This window comes from Xyrauchen texanus, chromosome 7 (genome assembly GCF_025860055.1).
Source record: "Xyrauchen texanus isolate HMW12.3.18 chromosome 7, RBS_HiC_50CHRs, whole genome shotgun sequence".
In the NCBI taxonomy this organism is placed as follows: domain Eukaryota; kingdom Metazoa; phylum Chordata; class Actinopteri; order Cypriniformes; family Catostomidae; genus Xyrauchen; species Xyrauchen texanus.
In genome coordinates this window covers 44,387,636-44,405,044 of record NC_068282.1, presented here as the reverse complement: position 1 = coordinate 44,405,044, position 17,409 = coordinate 44,387,636, and the positions used below count along the sequence as shown (strand labels likewise).

The following is a 17,409-nucleotide window of genomic DNA, read 5'->3' as shown; positions in this document are numbered from 1 at the left end:
TCAAGAAGGGAAAATAATTACAATTACAATTAGATTTAGATCAAATATATGAATATAAAGCAAAGGGTGCCTTTATTAGATGGTTGGAGGAAGGAGAAAAAAGTACAAAATATTATTTTAACATGAAAAAAAGAAATGTAGAACTCACATCTATGGTCAAACTGAGTATTAATGGACAGTTAACAGAAAATATTATGGAAATATCAAGATATGTGGCCAAATTTTATGAGGAATTGTATTCGTATGACAACAAATTGAGTAATGCACAGTCATTCTTAGATTCTATAAAAGAGGATGCTAAAAAGATAAGTGAGTCTTCTATGAAAATGTGTGATCAAGAGATATCTTTAAATGAAGTACTTCATTGTATTAACAAACTTAAAGACAATCAGTCACCCAGGAACGATGGTTTGATTAGTGAATTTTATAAATATTTTCAAAACGAATTGTCACCTTTTTTGTTAGCTGTATTTAGAGAAGCTATACAATATGGTTGTGTACCAAGTTCACTGAGACAAGGTTTAATAACTTTATTACCAAAGCCAAATAAAAATGTATTACTTTTAGAAAATTGGCGCACGATTACATTGATTAATAACGATGCAAAGATTTTCGCACTTATATTTGCTGAAAGACTAAGGGGATGTCTTGATCCCATTATTGATGAATGTCAATCGGGATTTATGAGAGGCAGAGAGATTTATGAGAGACATTTCATGTTTGAGAACTTACATTTTTTGGGTTTTGAAGAATTCTTTAAACAAGCTATTCGAACATTATATAACGACTGTAACAGCTCAATTAAGTTGCCATATGGAACAACATCAAGGTTTAAAATCAGTAGAGGCATACGACAGGGCTGCCCAATCTCACACTTTCTTTTTTTACTTGTAACACAAACTATGGCCATACATATTAAATGAGATAATTTTTCTGGCATTAAACTTTTGGAGAAAGAAATAGTATGCTCCCAATTAGCAGACGATACTACCCTTTTTTTGAAAAATGAAAGTGAATTAAAAAAAGCTATTGATTGTCTTAATACTTCCTCATCTGTATCTGGTTTGTTTTTAAACATTACAAAATGTGTTTTGTTTCATTTGAGAACTTGTTACCTTAATAACATACATGGTATACCAGTGAAGGAGGTGGTAGATTATTTAGGTATCAAGATCTGTAAAGATCAAAAGGAAATAAATAATTAGATTTTTACACCAATTATTGGGAAAATTAAACAAAAATTTAATTCATGGTTAATGAGAGATCTATCATTGAAGGGTAGAATATTATTATCCAAAACTGAAGGGTTATCACGCTTAGTGTATACAGCTCTTGCTCTAGATGTTCCACAATCAGTCATAAGAGAAGTAGATTCTATTTTGATTAATTTCATCTGGAAGAACAGACCGCACTATTTAAAAAAGACGATTCTATGCAATCCAATTGAAGAAGGTGGTCTGAATGTACTTGATTTTAATACTTCTATTTGCGTATTTAAGAATAAATGGATAAAGAATTATTTGTGCTTTAAAGACAAAATATGGAATATCATCCCTGACCTGATATTTGAAAAGTTGGGAGGTTTGGAATTTGTTTTGAGATGTAATTTTGATGTAAACAAGGTTCTGATAAAGCTATCTTGTTTTCATAGACAGGTCTTTTTATTATGGGTGCTCATTTATAAACATAACTTCTCTCCACACAAGTCTGTAATTTGGAATAACAAGAATTTTGTGTTTAAAAACAAATCTTTATTTTTTTAGAAACTGGTACGGTAACTGTATTGTACTGGTGAGACAGTTATTTAATAGTAATGGACAACTTTTTAATTATTGTGAATTCCTTAATTACTATAAGATTCTAGTAACTGCTAAAGAGTTTGCAATAGTTTTTGATGCCATTCCTGGTGGCCTTATTCAACTCTTATCAGGTGATATATCCTCTGGGTGTATCTCTGTATATAATACTCACATAAGTATTAATGGTGTGGAGGTTTTAGATAAAAAATTTAACAACTTCTTTATAAAAACAATATGCAGAAATACATTGTTACCTAAATGCAAACCATATTGGAATTAACTGTATAATCAGATTGAATGGAAAGCGGTTTGGAAGTTACCTAGTAAATACTGTCTCACCAATAAAGTTAAAGAAATCACATATAAAGTTATTCATTTAATTTACCCAGTGAGACAAGTAGTATCAAGATGTTTTAGAGACATGGAAACTACATGTGTCTTTTGTCATTTAGAGGAAGAATCTATAAAACATTTATTCTTTGAATGTTTTTACCCAATTTTTTTGGATTGATATTGAATATCTAATACTTAAACACACAAAATTAAAAATTCAGCTAACTGGTAAAGATACTTTTTTTATTGTATAAGAATAAGAGTTTAGAAGAAAATTTGGTGATTAATCTGTTAATTATATATGGAAAATATCATATACACAAACAAAAATTGGCAAACAATAAACCTAACATCATACCGTTTAAAACTGAACTGAAGAATTATATTGAGACTCTAAAAGATGCAAGAAATAAAAAGGCAAAACTAATGTATAGAATACTTGAAAACTTTTTCTCTTGTTAATCCATTTTAAGTTATTCCCTGGCTTTATTTGGTTTGTTATTATTTGTTGTTTTTCCTCTATCTTTTCTGTTTATACTCTTTGATGCTACTATGATTGTAACAGTAAGTACATTGTGATCCTCTGTATGTATTTTTTGTTGTAATTGTTCTAAATAAAAAAAAAATTAAAAACAATTGTTTCATCAGGAAGTGCGTAGAGGACGTTGTGCCAACCAAAATAATACAGATCTACCCCAACCAGAAACCATGGGTTAACGGCGATGTTCGCGTGGCACTTAATGCGCAGACCTCCACTTTTAATTCCGGGAATGCGGAGGAGCATAAACAAGCCAGTTATGCCTTCCGTAACTCCTGCCTCTCTCCCGGATGAGCTTAATATATTTTATGCTCGTTTCGAGGATAATAACTCCACCCATGCAGAGAGAGCACTTGTGGCCGACGCTACAGAGGTTGGTTCACTCTCCATCTCTGTTGCGGATGTAACCCAATCATTCCGACGGTCGAACATCCGTAAAGCCGCGGGTCCAGAAGGCATTCCGCGTCATTAGAGCGTGCGTGAACCAACTGGCTGGTGTTTTTTCAGACATTTTCAACCTGTCCCTCTCCCTGTCTGTAGTCCCCACATGCTTCAAAACGTCAACCATTGTGCCTGTACCGAAGCAAGCCAAAATCACTTGCCTAAATGACTGGTGTCCTGTTGCTCTGACCCCCATCATCAGCAAATGCTTTGAGAGGCTAATCAGAGATCACATCTGCTCTGTGCTGCCCACCTCTTTGGACCCATTGCAGTTTGCCTACCGCAACAACCGCTTCACTGATGATGCCATTGCATCTACACTACACACTGCTCTCTCCCACCTGGAAAAAAGGAACACATATGTGAGAATGCTGTTTGTTGACTACAGCTCAGCATTCAACACCATAGTGCCCTCCAAGCTTGATGAGAAACTCCGGGCTCTGGGCACAAACAGCTCGCTGTGCAGCTGGATCCTGGACTTCCTGTCAGGCAGACGTCAGGTGGTTAGAATGGGCAGCAACATCTCCTCATCACTGACCCTCAACACTGGAGCCCCGCAGGGCTGTGTTCTCAGCCCACTCCTGTATTCCCTGTACACACATGACTGTGTGGCAACACATAGCTCCAATACCATCATTAAGTTTGCTGACGATATGACGGTGGTAGGTCTGATCACTGACAATGATGTAACAGCCTACAGAGAGGAGTTGCACACTCTGACACACTGGTGTCAGGAGCACAACCTCTCCCTCAACGTCAGTAAAACCAAGGAGTTTGTAGTGGACTTCAGGAAGATAAACAGAGAACACAGCCCCATCACCATTAATGGAGCACCGGTGGAGAGAGTCAGCAGCTTCAAGTTCCTTGGTGTCCACATCACTGAGGAACTCACATGGTCCGTCCACACTGAGGCCGTTGTGAAGAAGGCTCACCAGCACCTCTTCTTCCTGAGACGGCTGAGGAAGTTTGGAATGAACCACCACATCTTCACACAGTTCTACACCAGTACTGTAGAGAGCATCCTGACTGGCTGCATCACCGCCTGGTACGGCAATAGCACTGCCCACAACCGCAAAGCCCTGCAAAGGGTGGTACGAACTGCCAGACACATCATCGGAGGTGAGCTTCCCTCCCTCCAGGACATATATAACAGGCAGTGTGTGAAAAAAGCTTGGAGGATCATCAGAGACTCCCGCTGCCCGAGTCATGGGCTGCTCTCACTGCTACCATCAAGAAGGTGGTATCGCAGCATCAGGACCTGCACCAGCCGACTACATGTCAGCTTCTTCCCCCGAGCAATCAGACTGTTGAACACTTGATCTTTCACGATCAATAATCAGCACTGCACTTTATTAATCTTATATCTCACACTGGACTGTCATGATTATATTCTCCACAATACATCTACTGTATATATTATTTTATATACTCTTTATTTTAAATTTGTATTGTATGTGTATTCTATATTGTGTGTATTGTTTACTGTACATTATATATTATTATTGTGTTGGGTAAGTATGGGTACATTTGATATGTAAATTGTGTTGTGTAAATATGTTGTTTATTGTAAATTGGTATATGTCTCGTCACTGTCATGACTGCTATGTTGCTCGGAACTGCACACAAGACTTTCACCCACTGTTGCATTTGTGTACATGGTAGTGTGACAATAAAGTGATTTGATTTGATTTTGTATTCCAAACACTATGGATTACTTCTTCAGTACTGGCAGATTTTTTTTTAACTTGTTTTGACTATAAAACCTGCCAGTACAGTAAGACAAAATACAGATGTTAAAAATACATTTTCTGAAAAACCTAAATATCATATGCAGTGTTGTTTCTAAAACAAGATTAATCTAATTGATCTTGTTTGAATGATTTTTAGATATTTTTACAGGAAAACAATACATACATTATTATCAAGAATATGAGTTTTGCCCTAATATCAAAGTTCTAGAAAAAAAGAAATTATGAAAATGAATTTTCTTGATAAAAATGTGTCTGGTAACGTGTGCATGTAAAATTTATAAAAATAGCATTTTTGCTTAGAGTAAAGATGACAAATTACACAAGATTTATTTATATTTTTTTCTGCTCCAAACTTACTTCAAATTTACTTCTCTGTCTGCTCGTATGAATGTAACCACTTTGGATCGCATCATATATATATGTATAAATGTTTTCCATCTGAAAGGACTAAATATTAAATGTAACAAATAACAATAAAATGCAAAGTAATCTCTTCAGTAATCAAATTACTTTTTGAATGTAACTGTATTCTAATATTTAAATGTTAACTGTAGTTGAATACAGTTACTTATATTTTGTATTTTAAATACGTAATCCCGGTATATGTATTCCGTTACTCCCCAACACGGTATATATATTTATATATATATATATATGTATGTATATATATATATATATATATATATATATATATATATATATATATATATATATATATATATATATATATATACACTCACCTAAAGGATTATTAGGAACACCATACTAATACTGTGTTTGACCCCCTTTCGCCTTCAGAACTGCCTTAATTCTACGTGGCATTGATTCAACAAGGTGCTGAAAGCATTATTTAGAAATGTTGGCCCTATTGCGGCAGTCCTGTGGGCGAAAATGCCTTGTTGATGCTAGAGGTCAGAGGAGAATGGGCCGACTGATTCAAGGTGATAGATGAGCAACTTTGCCTGAAATAACCACTCGTTACAACCGAGGTATGCAGCAAAGCATTTGTGAAGCCACAACACGCACAACCTTGAGGCTGATGGGCTACAACAGCAGAAGACCCCACCGGGTACCACTCATCTCCACTACAAATAGGAAAAAGAGGCTACAATTTGTAAGAGCTCACCAAAATTGGACAGTTGGAAGACTGGAAAAATGTTGCCTGGTCTGATGAGTCTCGATTTCTGTTGAGACATTCAGATGGTAGAGTCAGAATTTGGCGTAAACAGAATGAGAACATGGATCCATCATGCCTTGTTACCACTGTGCAGGCTGGTGGTGGTGGTGTAATGGTGTGGGGGATGTTTTCTTGGCACACTTTAGGCCCCTTAGTGCCAATTGGGCATCGTTTAAATGCCACGGCCTACCTGAGCATTGTTTCTGACCAGGTCCATCCCTTTATGGCCACCATGTACCCATCCTCTGATGGCTACTTCCAGCAGGATAATGCACCATGTCACAAAGCTTGAATCATTTCAAATTGGTTTCTTGAACATGACAATGAGTTCACTGTACTAAAATGGCCCCCACAGTCACCAGATCTCAACCCAATTGAGCATCTTTGGGATGTGGTAGAACGGGAGCTTCGTGCCCTGGATGTGCATCCCACAAATCTCCATCATCTCCAAGATGCTATCCTATCAATATGTGCCAACATTTCTAAAGAATGCTTTCAGCACCTTGTTGAATCAATGCCACGTAGAATTAAGGCAGTTCTGAAGGCGAAAGGGGGTTAGTATGGTGTTCCTAATAATCCTTTAGGTGAGTGTATATATATATATATATATATATATATATATATATATATCCATATATATATATATATATATATCCATATATATATCTATACGTAGTGCAAACTCAAATCTGTTATATACCGTGCAAGGGAATGTAATGGCAGAAGAAGTAGGATGTGTTGGATAAATATATAAAAAACTAAACTGTGCACATAATTATTGCAGTTTTAACTGTTCATGGTATGGATAGCATGATGGAAAAAACTGTTCCTGTGCCTGACGGTTCTGGTGCTCAGAGCTCTGTAGCATCGGTCAGATGGCAACAGTTCAAAGAGGTAGTGGGCAGGGTGAGTGGGTTCCAGAGTGATTACCCCTAACCCCAACTTTAATCCTACCCATACCTCAACCTCAGTAGCAGCATATGTGAATCTACATTGTATTGTATGTATTTTAATGTTAGTACATACGTAGTAGTTAAAGACACCTAATATAAAGTTGGACCTAACAATGTATTCATAGCAGCACAGAGCTAAATTGTTTGCACTTTTGGGTGGGAATCAACCTATAGTTGTCTCAAGCTGGGATACAAAAAAGTATTACATCCACAATAATGACACAGTTTACCTTTCAAGTAGCCTGATTTTGTTCCAGTACCTTCCAGCAGGGCTAATATAGAACAAAAGAGAGGATTAAAGAGTGCCATATATCAGGAATAGATTACCATAACTAAAGTGTCACGGCTCCGGTGAGTTTGTCAGTTTGCTCTGTGTGTTTTGTTATTTTCTCTCCCTCATGTCTCGCAGGCATTGCTAGCATGTATGATCAGTGTTTCCATTAGAACATTGTTCCCAGTGGAACGCTGATCATGCCACTAATAAGCGTACTAGCAGCACCTGGTTCTCTACTAATTCACTCCCTACTTAAGCCCTTCATGTTCTCAGTATCTTGCTAGATTGTTGTTTGATGTGAAGTACTTACCTTACTCTCTCTGCCTAGTTGGTCCTGTCTCGTGTATCTGTTTGGTTGCCCGTCTCTGCCTGCCTGTCGGGAGTGTGGTTGCCTTCCAGTTTGCTGTACGCTTTTCTCTGTGCTCACGAGTCTTTAACGGAGCATTCCTACGAATCTGCTCCTGACTTCAACAACGCACACACTCGACTACGAAGTGAATATTTATTGTTAATAAATCCTTTGAACTGTTCCTCTGCTCTTGGGCCTCTTTGTCTTGCTTTCTGACATAAAGCCTCCTGAGATTCTAAACTTAATTCATGTTTATAGTCTACACATAAAGCAGGACTTGCAAATCAGTCTTTCAGCATATGTGAAGTTTTAAGTGTGTATGTGTGTGTGTGTTTAAAGGGAAAATAAATTATAAACAGGTCAAGAAGCTTTATGTGCTGTCACTCGTCTCCCTCAAAAGTTATTTAGTTATTAACTTTACATATACAGTAGATAAGACAACCTGCATGTAAATAGATAAAATATTAATTTAAGTCAACATGAAATGGTGTTCACAACCACATTTTACCTTCTTAATGTGATGTATTTCAGAGTGAAAAAGGTGGGACTTCATTTTAATATTCAATCTGAATTGATTGGATCAGTGATCTCTATATCAACGTTTTTTTTCATTACTTTGGAATAACGTGCACTAATAGAATAGTGTGCAACAAGACCAGGAATATGTATTAAGAAAGTAAATATGTTTTGTTTTCATACTGATTTGAGGTGAGAGAAAATGTAGGCCCTTCATTATATTAATGTAATGAATCTCATCAGGGATGATCAATTATGACATTGTGCATCCAGGGATATGAAATTTCTTTATTAAATCGGTATTTGCTTTACATTCATATGTAAACACCACTGAGGCAGACAGAGTCTAAGAGGAGAGAATATTTTCCATGCTAGCTAGTGGCTACCTAACCATTTTCCATAAAACAGTTAAAAAATGTACAGTTCAAAACACTCTTCTGAACAGGTTGAAACATCTGCATGTGCAAAATAACATGATGTTTAATGTCTACATCATCTCATGATGATCTTGATAATGGGCACTTTGTGACATAACAAGCTTGATTAATGAATCATCTGGGTAAATCAAGGCCCTCTTACTGGCTATCACATGGCACAGACCACTAGTATATTCCTAATTGATAATCATTATACAGAAACATTACATGGAAGGGTATTTTTGAGACATTGCAACTATACTGGAACTACAATTAAGCAGCAACATTATAACCTTTGGTTATGTTGTTTTATGGTTGAAAAAATGGAATGTTTTATTATTAAATCTACTAAATATATGCAAAGGTTCAAATTGTAGGACTGGCCGAAATTCATCACAATGGTGGATTTTAACACTTTGCAGATCAGACTGGGCTGTATCTAGGTCAGAGTGCCATAAGAAAAACAAATTTAAAATGTAATACATTAAATGTAATAGGCCAGCGTTATACAGTTTAGCCTTGTCCTGACATACAGTATGAGCATTCTCATGAATCACACATCCACTGCTGCAAAACAATTGCAATCTTTTTAGATAATCTATTCCTGTTAGACAACACATGTTCAAAGACTTGGTTAAATGGTAGATGAGTTAAATATTTGGCAGAGATTGGCTTTAAGGGAACTGTGGGCTTTAAAATGTTGAATTTTGTTTCAAGTGACATGTAAACGGTCCAAAATGTACTTTTTTTGACACACTTGCCACAAATTAGAAAATTAAAACAGCCATAAATATTTCTTATTTACCAGTTATTTGTTTTTCTTTCTCTCTAGCCATGGAACTGTATTTTGCATGATTTAATCAATATACAGTATTTTTGTGGATTTTTGGTTCTTTTTAATTGCATATTTTTAATTGTGTCATTGGCAGTATCATGTATACGAGAATAGCAGATCTCTGTCTCGAGGTGAAATGGCACGTCACAAAAACATGACAGGTTGACTGATTGTTTTGGTGGCTTAAAGGAATATTCCAGGTTCAATGAAGGGGGGTTGGGGGTAATAGGGTTCAAAACAGTGTTACTATGAACGGCCATGGAAAATGAAGCAATGTGATAACAATTTTACCTTGTCGTGAAAAGTAGTCCGTTAATTAACCTGATGAACTTTCACCTTTTGCTGACCCTTTATGCATCGCAGAGCTAATGTGTGCTTCTAAATCTCTTGCACCTTTATTAGCAACTGACACATAAGTGCCAGCTCTACAGGTCACACATTCTGCTTCCCATAGATCTTGACCTGGATGAAAGCATGGGAATGTTTGGTGCAAATCTTCTGTAAATTTGCACTTTCGTTTGAGCATAGTTTCCACTCAGCTGTCATTTGTTGCTACTGTCAAGCAACTGTTTGTTGCCAAAGACAACAGCGCTTCGAGCGTTCACGAAGAGATTGATAGATTAAAGTTGCTGCAAGCTTCTTATAATCAACCAACTGGTGTGTGAGAAGGCGGGACTTACAAAGAGGGGTTAAAGCAATGCAAATATGCGTGCACACACAATGAAGTATTAGACCAGATGCACATCCCGGACATTTTCGCAAATGTAGAAATCCCTGCCGGACGGTTTTTTAAGGTCAAAAAGAGGATATATCAGGGAAAAAGAGGACGTATGGTCACTCTAGTTTTAAGGTTTTAGTGTTTATGGTGTTGCATCATCATCTTGGCAATTAAATTGTAAAACTGGCTATAACTTTACACAGAAAAGATTAGCAAGCGATTTTATCACACTAAAATCATTTTATAAAACATAATGTTTACATTTTGTGGCAATACTTTTGAAACAGTGATTATTTTAATATTTACATATTAACCTCATTCACTACCTTTGTAAGTACCTCACTGTAACCCAGATTTATTTAAATTTGTATTTTATATATAAATATATATTTGTGGTAATCAACATTGTACCACAAATGTTGTTGGTTGAGCTTAGCTTGTTTTGAACCCAGAATATTCGTTTAGTTCCAAAAATATGCCACATGTGTTGCCACAAGGATTACTTGAGCAATTACTTTGATAAATGGCAAATGTTAGAGTCAAAACTGTTGTTTTCTGAACCGTTTAACATGTTGCAGTTCCTAACATAATTACCGGCCAATGAGTGAACAACTCATTATGCTCCAAAACCATTTTTTTCTTACATCTGACGCTTGACAGTGTTTATTTTGGGCCCTAAATGCAAATGAAAACTTAAGCTCAACACTTGACAGTACACAGTATGAATCTTCAATAAACTACAGTTAAACTCTTTCACATGCTGCTTTCTGTTCAACTGTCATGTGTTCAACTACTTCCTGAGCAGCTCTAGATCTGGGATCTTCAGAATAATTAATGCTTGTATACAATCATTCTGATGACATGGTAGTACAGTTAATTGATATTTCAAAATATTGTCTTTAATAACTGAAAATCCATCCAAGGATATATAGAATTTACGAAGCAAACATTTAAATGCATTACCATATAGGACGTTTTACAGCATACCTTACACTATTCACAAAACGTTCACGTTGACCTGGCCTTTCAAAGTGCTATAGGATCTCTGTGTAAACTGTTTGCAGTGATTCAGTTTTTATTGGCAGTGTTCTGCTCTTTACTCCTTTCCTGCAGACCAACATCACGTTCTGCGACCTCTGAATAGGCAGAGGGCAGTGCAGTGGTACAGGCTGATCCTTCTGCTGCCTGGTTGCCAGCTGGACCTTGTGATCCAGGACTAATTCTGTTCTCAGCCAAGAGAGGACTGGTCAGACCCAAACTGCTCAGAGCATCCAACGTACCATCAGGGTCCACCATGATATCAATCACTAAAGATTAAAAGTACAAAGAACAAATTATTATTTATAGAGTTTCTGATTCAGATTCTTAAAGGAACAGTTCACCCAAAATGTTAAGTTCTGTAATTATTTACTCATTCTCATACATCCTGTTTTAGATGTTTCTTTCTTCAGCTGAACAACAAACAAAGATTTTTCAGCTTTGTAGGTCCATACAATGCAACTGAATGGGTAAAGAAACTTTGATGCTCCAAAAGCACATAAAGGCAGCATGAATGTAATCCATACGACTTCAGTGGTTAAATCCATGTCTTCAGAAGTGATATGATGTGTGTGGTGAGAATCCATATTTAAATCCTTTTTTATTTTCATCTCCACTTTCACTTTAACATTGTTGTTCTTTTTTTTTGGCGATTCACATTCTTTGTATCGCCACCTACTGGGCAGGGAGGAGAATTTAGTAAACAAAGGACATAAATATTGATCTGTTTCTCACCACACCTATAATAATGCTGCTATTGACATGTATTAATCCACTGTAGTCTTTTGGATTACTTTGATGCTGCCTTTATGTGTTTTTTGGTACCCATTCATTTGCATTATATGGACCTACAGAGCTGAAATATTCTTCTAAAAATCTTTGTTTGTGTGCTGCAGAAAAAAGAAAGTCATACACATCTGGGATGGCATGAGGGTGAGAATAGGAGAATTCTAATTTTGGGTGAACAATCTCTTTAATCCTTCAATAGGCAACTGATACCACTTGTTGAATTAAACATGCAACGTGATTATGTCATATAGTGATAGTAAGACAACAATGTAGCATATTACTTTTTTAAATGTTTAGTGTTGCATAATTTGTTCTGTTTCACATAATGTTTCTATATAGTAGCATTAAACAGTATTTACAGCACACTAGGTAATAAGCTAGTATTCTATTCTGAACACAGCTGAAAACTCCACAGTACTGCTTACCTAGCAAGTGTCTTTCCACTCTTTTCAGGTTTTGGAGTATGGATGAGATCTCCTGAGGGTGAGAAAATAGAAAAAGACTATAGAAAACTTCTTTGCCTACATAAATCTGTCAAAATGTTTATGTAATCAAACGTTTAAAGAGAATTTCAACATAGATAGGTGTGGCAGGGCGGACGGCGGGCCGGGTCGTGATTCCAACACCTGGCTCCTAATTAGGCCGATGAAACCCGAGAGGGATACAGGCGACGAGAAATGGCAGTGCGACAGAGAGAGAGAGTTATGGGCAGCTGACCGACACCCGTGTGTGTCTTGTTGGTTCAGTTTTTGATTAAAATATTATTGTCAAGCCGGTTCTCACCTCCTCCTTTCCATTGAACTTTGTTACAATAGGGTTCCCACACTTAGAACAATGAATATCCATGACTTTTTTATGCCCTTTCCAGTTGTTTGTGATGACTGGATAAGGGTTTTTAAAAACCACTGAAATAATTTAACTTGTGAATCATTCAGAACAGTTTGTGAATTGGTTCGTCTGATTCATTCTAAAGAAATGACTCAAAAGAACGATTTAATCTTGCTTGCACTCTCAAATTGGACAGCGAGCAAGTTTTACTCTAAACCAGAGCAATATCTAGCCGATTAAATATTTTAGAGCTGGGCATAACTACAAATATATATATATTATTCACTTTAGACATTTCCAAAACTTTTAAGATTTCATTATTTTCCATGACTGTTCCAGGCCTGGAAAACATAAGTTAAAATCTCCCTGATTTTTCAGGTTTTCCATGAAATAGGGAACCCTGCATTAAATCTACGTGTAAACAAGGAACGTTTTGTAATAGCAGCAGCTTATTTATTATTTGTAAATTTTATAGCAGTGTGATATGTTTTCTTCAAGAGTAGTTGTGCGTAATCCATCACTGCTAAATACGTTTTTCTTCCCAGAAGTTGAGGAGTTCAACTGAGGCCAGCCTGCACTACAGAGCCAGATTTACGGCCCTGTCACTGAACAGAGATGGAACGGCTCAGGCCAAATATGAGCAGTGACAAGCCATGAGTCATAGGCTCAGTCTAATTAAACTGACATGTCTTCTACTGAAAGATCTGTGAAGTATGAACTAAAATGAAAATAAAAAAACTTAACAGCATAGGCAATTCTCAAGCTTCATACCCCCATCTTTCACTTTACCTACAGGCAGAAACTTAAATCAGCTAAACCTGTAGTAAAGACTGTAAAAACAGAGATCAATGAAGCAGAGCTGGAACTACAAGACTGCTTTGACTGCACTGATTGGTATATTTTTGAAGCTGCAGACAACAATATGGACAAGCTCACAGATACTGTAACATCATATATCAGTTTCTGTGAGGATATGTGCATTCCTACTAGGACTTATTTAACACTCAACAATGACAAACCATGGTTTACAGCAAAACTCAGGCAGCTTCGTCAGGCCAAAGAGGATGCTTAAAGAAGTGGGAATAAAACTTTGTATAATCAGGCCAAAAACACACTGACAAAGGAGATTAGACTGGTTAAAATAAGCTACTCTGTGAAGCTGAAAAACAAGTTTTCAGCTAACAACCCTGCATCAGTGTAGAGAGGCCTGAAAGACATTACAAAACACCATCCCCCAACACTAGGGAATTAACAACTGGCTGACAACCTGAAAGTGTTTTACTGTTGATTTGAAAAGCCTAGTCTCCTTCACTTCACACAAACACCAACAACTTTTGCAACCACCCTTCTCCCCCTTCTGCTACTCAACCTGCACTTAAGATCTGTGAAGAGGATGTGTGCTGGGTATTTCAGAAACAAAAGACAAGGAAAGCACAGGGCCCAGATGGTGTTTCACCCTCTTGAAGCCTGTGCCAACCAGCTGGCCCCCATCTTCAAACACATCACTGGAGCACTGTGAAGTTCCCAGCTGCTTCAAATGCTCCACCATCATCCTTGTCCCAAAGAAACCCAAGATCGCAGGACTTAATGACTACAGACCAGTCACTCTCACGTCTGTGGTCACAAAGTCATTTGAGAGACTGGTGTTGGCCCACTTGAAGGACATCACTCGATCCTTTCTGGATTCTGAGAAAGGGATGTTTCTTTTTTGCTGGGTTTATGTGTAAGCATACTTGGCAATAAAGCTCATTCTGATTCTTAGCACTCCAAAATATCTGTGACAGCTGTCAGCAACCTTAACATTTTTAATTATGTGAACTTTACTCTTAAAGAAAATGTTCACCCAAAAAGGAAAATTCTCTCATCATTTACTCACCCTCATGCCATCCTTGTTGTGCATGACTTTATTTATTCTGCTGAACACAAACAAAGATTTTTAGAAGAATATCTCAGCTCTGTAGATCCATACAATACTAGTCAATAGGGTCCAAAACTTTAAAGCTCAAAAAGCATGTTAAGGCAGCATTAAAGTTATCCATACGACCCCAGTTGTTAAATCAATGTCTCCAGAAGCGATATAATATAATAGGTGTCAGAAAGAGATCTGGCAATATTTAAGGCCTTTTTTCATCTTATCACGTGGATTGTTGAGCGTATTTCCATGGAGACATAGCGAGTGTGAAGGCTTCACGCCATCCACCACGGCATCCATGCTCAACTCACCACGCGCCCCACCGAGAACGAACCACATTATTGTGACCGCAAGGAGGTTACCCCATGTGACTCTACCCTCCCTAGCAACCGGGGATTTGAACAAGAGAACTCCAGGGGTGGAAGCCAGCGTCTTTACCACTGAGCTACCCAGGCCCCCAAGGCCTTTTTTAACTATAAATCTTCACTTTCAAACAGCCCTTCTTAGTACTTTTCTCTCCTAAGAGTTATTCTTATTTTATTTTTGCCGATTCACATTGCATTTATTCATGCATATCACCACCTACTGGGCAGGGAGGAGAATTTATAGTAAAAAAAAATATTTTAAAATTGAGTTGTTTCTCACCCACTTATCATATCACTCCTGAAGACATGGATTTAACCACTGGAGTTAATTAATTTATTTTCTGATGCCTTTGTGTGTATTTTTTAGCTTCAAAGTTGTGGACCCTGTTGACTTGCATTGTATGGACCTACAGAACTGAGACATTCATCTAAAAATCTTTGTTAGTGTTCAGCAAAAGAAAGAATGTTATACACAGTAAATGATAATGGGAGAATTTCCATTTTAGGGTGAACCATTCCTTTAAATGACAGCTGCAAACAGCTGCAAAAACATGAGAATGTTTTTAAATCAATGGGATACTTTACCAATAAATGTCAATTCCGTCATCATTTACTCACCCTCACGTTTTTCCAAACCCATATTATTTTCTGTCCTCCGTGGAACACAAAACGAGATGTAGTTAGCCTGAGTCACCATTCACAATCATTGTATTGAACAACATTATGCAATGAAATTGAATGGTGACTGAGGCGAACATTCGGCCTTTTTGAGTTCCACATAAGAAATAATTTATTTGTTTTTTGAGGAAAAAAAAACTTAAAGAAATAAAAACATGAGAGTGAGCAAATTAAGGCAGAATGTTCATTTTTGGATGAAGATGCAATTTGTGGTATTCTCTATTTGTCAAGTTAGGTTGTGAGATATATTTCAAATCACCTTAAAATAAGGTGACCACATTTCTGAAATGAAAAATGGGGACATTTCTAGTTCCGTGTTCAATAGGTCATTGGAATTTCATGTTACTTATCAAAAAGGGGACAAATCGGATTTTATGTATTTTGACCATGGTGAATGTGGTAATGAGCTGAACTATGCACTGTAAGAAATGATTTTGGTTAAACTTAAAAAAATGAAGTAACCTGGTTGCCTTAAAATTTTGAATTAATTTAAAATAAAATTAGATCATAAAATAAAATAACTAAATAATAATTTGAATAAAAAGGCCCAGAAAACTAATAATTAGTGGAATTATTTTATATTATGTCAGTGCATTGCCATTGTGCCATTATTTTAATCAATAAAAACAGACTCTTATGTTATCTGAAGAACTTAGTCAATCTAAATTGATCTGGCTTAACAGGTTAACAAATCATGGAAATAGTTTTTTACAGTGTGGTACATTATGCTCTATTGAATACTAGGAGGTAAAGTTGATCATTTTTAGTGGTCTTCTGTTTCATCTTTAATGAGTTCATTCTTTTCTTTGCTGTACAGATGTCACTGTGACATAAAAGTGAACTAAACAAACATGTATAAACAATGAGGAACTATTTGTCTATTGCAAAGAGGTCCTGTCCTTTGAGCATCTTAATAATTTAATGGAATACAGTGAAGAATGTAAAACTTTAGCATATACAAAAAAAACATTATATGACACAAAGATATTCAATATTGTATAATAACTATTATAATTATTATAATGCTGTTTTACCTAACTGTTTGCATATCTCAAATGGACCTGTTTTTTTTTTTTATTTCTACCTTTTATTTTGATCAAGTCTTATGTATTATGGTGCTCCTTTTCACTCACTTGTTTCCCTGCAAGGTGCAAATCTATGCTGTAATGTACTGACTTATTGTACGTTTCTTTGCAGGTATTTTATGATACTTTTCACCCCATTTTATTCATGTGATTACATTTTTTTCCGGGTATATGTTAATACAACAAATGAGTAAATATATGAATTTTTTTAAATTTTTAAATAAAATTTTATTTTAAGAGAACATAAAAGCTGTTCACAACATAACACTCCCTTCTCACCTGATTAGAGGTCTTGAGGAGTGGCACCTCATTCTCTGCCTGTAGTTTTGTCTCAATCTCCTCCCACTTTCGGTCCTTATCTTTGAATAAAATCCTGCAGAAAAGGTAAGCCACACTCAGCTAATTCAATACGTGACAAAGAACATCTAAATAACTAGAATTTTTTACATGAAAAATACCATATAAGGCCAAAGTCAGAGATACACAAGGATAATTATTGTTACATATCTTTCCTGAAGGAAGTTTTTAATATAAATATCAACATGGAATGCAAAGAGTTCTATTAAACCTAAAGCTATGCACAAAAAACAAAACAAAAAACTTCATCGATAATA

The 17,409-nt window shown here is 36.3% G+C and overlaps 2 protein-coding genes and 1 long non-coding RNA gene across 4 annotated transcripts in view; 2 read left to right on the top strand and 1 right to left on the bottom strand.

Moving 5' to 3' along the window:
• LOC127646626 (B-cell lymphoma/leukemia 11A-like) overlaps positions 1 to 17,409 on the top strand; it is a 123,071-nt gene that overhangs the window by 42,708 nt on the left and 62,954 nt on the right. The window lies entirely within an intron of this gene.
• Positions 8,407 to 17,409, bottom strand: part of cep170ab (centrosomal protein 170Ab) — a 31,052-nt gene continuing 22,049 nt past the window's right edge. Inside the window, exons 17-19 of the mRNA XM_052130384.1 lie at positions 17,075 to 17,168; positions 12,353 to 12,404; positions 8,407 to 11,407 (exon numbers count right to left, since the gene is read on the bottom strand). Of these exons, the coding sequence (XP_051986344.1) occupies positions 11,169 to 11,407; positions 12,353 to 12,404; positions 17,075 to 17,168 (385 nt within the window). The 3' untranslated portion in view covers positions 8,407 to 11,168. The remainder of the gene's footprint in view (positions 11,408 to 12,352; positions 12,405 to 17,074; positions 17,169 to 17,409) is intronic.
• LOC127646628 (uncharacterized) lies at positions 11,322 to 13,332 on the top strand. The gene is made up of 3 exons (XR_007970946.1): positions 11,322 to 11,420; positions 12,381 to 12,410; positions 13,304 to 13,332. It is a non-coding gene; the product is annotated as an uncharacterized LOC127646628 (long non-coding RNA).